Here is a 4,531-nt window from a genome sequence, read left to right as displayed (position 1 = left end):
CTTAAAAAAATTTAACCAGCCAAAATAGCTTAAAATAGACTCTGAGGAAAATTGCAGTCCCTTGTGATCAAAAGCTTTAAAACCACTAAGTTCCCTTCAAGCCCACAGTTCCTAATTCCAGCATCAGATTCCTTCAGTCAGCCAGACCCATTCCCAACTGGACCCTCCTCCAGGACATATTCCTGTGTCTACAAGGTCTGCACTGGGCATTTTCCAAACAGCTTCCCAGTCATCTGCATGTCATCAGCAACTCCCCTCTCCAAGCAGGGTTGAGCAGCCACAGAGCACTGAGCTTCCAGAAGCTTGACACTCTGGCTGGAGAGGATCTGGGGGAGATAAAAGACCTGAGGGAAAGTAACACAGATTACCGCTTATTCCACAGCACAGGGACGAGGTGTACAGGCTCTGGAATCTGCCGAACCTTGGCTCTAATCTACATGACCTTGAGATATCACCTGCTTCTGCTATTCTCTATAACATAGAGAGAGTAATCATTCTTTCAAGGTGTTGTTGTCATAAGAAATAAACGCATAAATACACATAAAGCACAGAGTAAAAAATTAAAGCAGCTCTATTCCTTAGACATTTGGAAAAATGCTCAAGTGGAACCATATGGTAAGATCAGTGCTAACACCATAAAAAAACAGCTGGACACAACTTGTGTGCCAATCACTAGACCTGGACTTTCATTATAACACCTTCTGCCTCCTTACTCACCATTTCTAAGTGGAAAGCAAAAATGGACCATCTCCGCACTTGAGAGGGAAAAAGGGAAATGATATTTTTTTGAGTGCCTGAAGTTGGTCTCAGAAATACTTTGCTTGATGATTTTTTTAAAATATACATATGAATTACAACCCACTGCTTAACATAAATGCCTAATTCCATTCAGAGCAATAATTGTTGCACATAACCTTAAATATAGATTAGATTAACTATGTAGAAGGCTTTATTTGATTACAACACTGAGCGTTGTTCATACATGTTCATTATCCATCATTGTTGCTTATGTGCTAACAACCTGAAAAATGAGACAGCCTACTACCCTTCTTTTTCCCTTACCATTATTCAAGAAAAATATCTTTTTTTTCCACGATCAAGAAGCCATTGTATAATAAAGTCTAGAATTTGTCCCATATACAACCCGGAATGTCATGTCTATTTGAAGACATCTTTCTGGATTACATAGAGGAGGGGGATATCATTTCCCAAACCGGATACTATCATATGTCTCCACCAGGGCTGAGTTAGTAAATAAGGTTAGTATGCAACATAAATAACTAATCAGTCTCCTTACAGAATAATTTCTACTTGCATATATAATGAGGATGAGATCCAAATAAAAACAGAGGCAACCTAGAGCCTGTGCTCCGCAACAAGAGAAGCCACCGCAATGAGAAGCCACAGCAATGAGAAGCCCGCGCGCCACAATGAAGAGTAGACCCCGCTCGCTGCAACTAGAGAAAGCCGGTGCGCAGCAACGAAGACCCAATGCAGCCAAAAATAAATAAATAAAATAATTAAATTAAAAAAAAACAGAGGCAGACTGGCTTCTCCCTGGACTTTGCCTCAAATCAGAGTCATTATGAGATGTACATTTATTCATTCAGAACCTACTATGCTCTAAGTACTATGTTGAGTGCTGAAGAAAAAGCAGTAAATAAGCAATAAATATGTTGTAAATAAGCAGTAAATATGTCGGGTGCTGAAGAAAAAGCAGTAAATAAGCAGACATGGATTCTACCTTCACAGATTTCATAGCTAGGAGTGGAAAGAGACATTACAAAGTTAATGACACAATTTTATTATCATTGTGATATCTACTAAATGAGAAGTAGGAGCTTTTAAGAGAGCAACTCACCTAGACTGAAGGTTAGGGGGAGACTTCCATGAGAAGGTGACACTCAGCTAGATATGGAGGATGAGTGGGAGTTGGACAACAAAGAGGGAGGTGATGAGAACTTTAGCAGAGAGCCACATATTTAAAGACCCCTTAGAACTGCAAAGAACAGGGGGAGGGCGTGTCTCTGAAGCAAGGGTAGATTTGTACTGATACTAATTTGTATTGATAGCCAGGCCCTGGGCCCTCTTCAGGACCCTCTGACCTCTCCATCCCCTCTCATGTTCTGAGGCCTGGAAGTAGGACAGAACTTAAACTGTTTAAGGAAATAAAAAGTGAAGCACAGCAAGAGAGGGAAAACATGCATGAGATTTAAGATGAGCTTGAAGCAATGGGCAGGGTTAAAATTTTTAGACTTTAACCTAAGAGCAAAGGGAGCCCGCCGTGGGCGCCGGCCCAGCCGGAGGAAGCGCGGCACGATGAGCGCGGGCGACGCGTGTGCACGGGCTGGTTCGTCAAGTCGCCCCCCCCCGAGAGGAAGCTGCAGCGCTACGCCTGACGCAGGCGCTGGTTCATGCTGCGGCGGGGCCGCCTGAGCGGCGACCGCGACGTCCTGGAGTACTACCGCAGCCAGCGCGCCCGCAAGCCCATCCGCGCCATCGACCTCAGCGAGTGCGCCGTCTGGAAGCACGCGGGCCCGGGCTTCCTTCGTAAGGAATTCCAGAAGCATTTCGTGTTCGTTGTCAAGACTGCATCTCGCACGTTCTATCTGGTGGCCAAGACGGAGGAGGAAATGCAGGTGTGGGTGCACAGCATCAGTCAGGTGTGCAACCTCGGCCACCTGGATGACAGAGCAGATTCTGTGGAGAGCGGCTCTCGCGCGCCTTTCTGCGAGCAGCCCTCCGCCGCCAGCTCCCTTCACACCGCCCCTGCTGTCAGCTCCCTGCCAAGAGATGACCCGAGCACTAGTATGGCAGCCACTGAGAAAACCGGAAGTGAGGCAGGGTTTCTCTTCCTCCCTGATTATCTGATTCTGTCCAACTGCGAGACGGGAAGACTGCACCACGCCAGTCTCCCCACCAGATGTGACAGCTGGTCAAACTCGGAGCGCTCACTGGAACAGGCGTCCTTCGACGACGTTTTTGTGGACGGCCCGCAGCCACTGCCCTCCGGGAACCTGGCCTGCCCCTCACGCCCTGGGAACAGTTCTCAAGAGGCCCTTTCCACGAGGCCCCAGGCTGCCCTGATCTGGACAAGAGATGTCAATGGCCCGTCCAGGGACCACTTTTCTTTACCAGTGCTGGAAACTTCCTTAAATTCCAGGGAGATCAAAACCAAGCTTCCTTGCCCTATGGGGTAAAAGGACTAGATGTTATGTCCAACACGCCACCTCCCCGCCCCCCTAAGCCGAGCCATCTCTCTGAACGGCGCCACGAGGAGCAGCTCCCGTGTGGTGGGCCCAGTGGCATCAAGAAGCCAGAAGGCGCTGTGGTACCGAGAAGAATCTCTCTCTCCGGTTTAGATAACATGAGAACCTGGAAAGGTGATGTAGAAGGCCAATCTTTAAGACACCGAGATAAGCGGCTAAGTTTAAATTTGCCGTGCAGGTTCTTCCCAATGTCCCTTCCGGCTTCCACCAGCACTGAGGACAGCTACGTGCCCATGGGCCCCCAGGCCATCGCCTCTGCTCTCGGACCCCACTGCAGCCCTGACGACTATATCCCAATGAGCTCAGGAAGCATCTCCAGCCCATTGCCTGAGCTCCCAGCGGACCTGGAGCCTCCCCCCGTGAATAGAGATCTCAAGCATCAGAGGAAACCACGGTCACCTCCCCTGGACCTGAAAAGCCTCTCCACCATCTGGGAACACACGTCTCTCACCAGAACCCGCACTGTGCCTTGCAATCGAACCAGCTTTCTCTCTCCAGAAAGAAATGGTATTAATTCTGCAAGATTTTTTGCCAATTCTGTTTCCAGAGAAGAGGAACAAAGCTACATGCAAATGGAGGAGCACGGAGAAGCCAACTTGCTGAGCAGTGGAGCCCTGACGTGGACGAGGAAATTCAGCCTGGATTATTTAGCCCTGGACTTCAACTCAGTGTCACCAGCCCCTGTGCAGCAGAAACTCCTCTTCTCAGAGGAGCAGAGAGTAGACTACGTGCAAGTGGACGAGCAGAAGACGCAAGCTCTGCAGAGCACAAAGCAGGAGTGGACGGACGAGAGGCAGTCCAAAGCGTGACGGCGCTGGGCTGCGGGCAGGGGCTCTGAGGGGGGCCGGCCCTCGTCAGCGGCCGCGCTCGCCCCTGCCGAGCCTCAGGCCGGTGCGCCGGGACGTAGACAGCTCCATCCCGGCAGGGTGGGAGCCACCAAAGCAAAAGAGGCGTCAGAAATCTTCTCCAGTGGAGCCTTTGACGTGCAGATTGGAGCCAACAGGATGACATCTTTTGACTCCAGCGCCTGAAGTCTCGACCTCTGTCCTGTGCTTCTGCTGGAATCATGAATGATCCGAGGAGAGACGCGCCTGGACACCATCTTGTCCCCACCCCTGAGGACACAGTGCAAGACACCAAGCCTAGGGATGGTGGCAGGAAGACAATGCGAGTGACAGGAGCATTGAGTCCCGAGATCAGGCATGAGCATATCAGATGACCCCGCTGGCTCTAGGGACATCGTTGTGCTTAAGCACCCGCCT

General features: G+C 49.7%; 1 protein-coding gene across 1 annotated transcript; it reads left to right on the top strand.

The window, feature by feature from the left end:
* Nucleotides 1–594: 594 nt before the first annotated feature.
* LOC118881231 (GRB2-associated-binding protein 3-like) lies at nucleotides 595–4,259 on the top strand. Its single transcript, XM_036825955.1, is given in 3 exon segments — nucleotides 595–615; nucleotides 2,301–3,159; nucleotides 3,162–4,259. Coding segments are annotated over 3 exon segments (1,797 nt in total). The 3' UTR covers nucleotides 4,079–4,259.
* The last annotated feature ends 272 nt before the right edge of the window (nucleotides 4,260–4,531 follow it).

Source organism: Balaenoptera musculus, chromosome 1, assembly GCF_009873245.2.
Source record: "Balaenoptera musculus isolate JJ_BM4_2016_0621 chromosome 1, mBalMus1.pri.v3, whole genome shotgun sequence".
NCBI lineage: Eukaryota > Metazoa > Chordata > Mammalia > Artiodactyla > Balaenopteridae > Balaenoptera > Balaenoptera musculus.
This window is presented reverse-complemented; position numbering and strand designations above follow the sequence as displayed.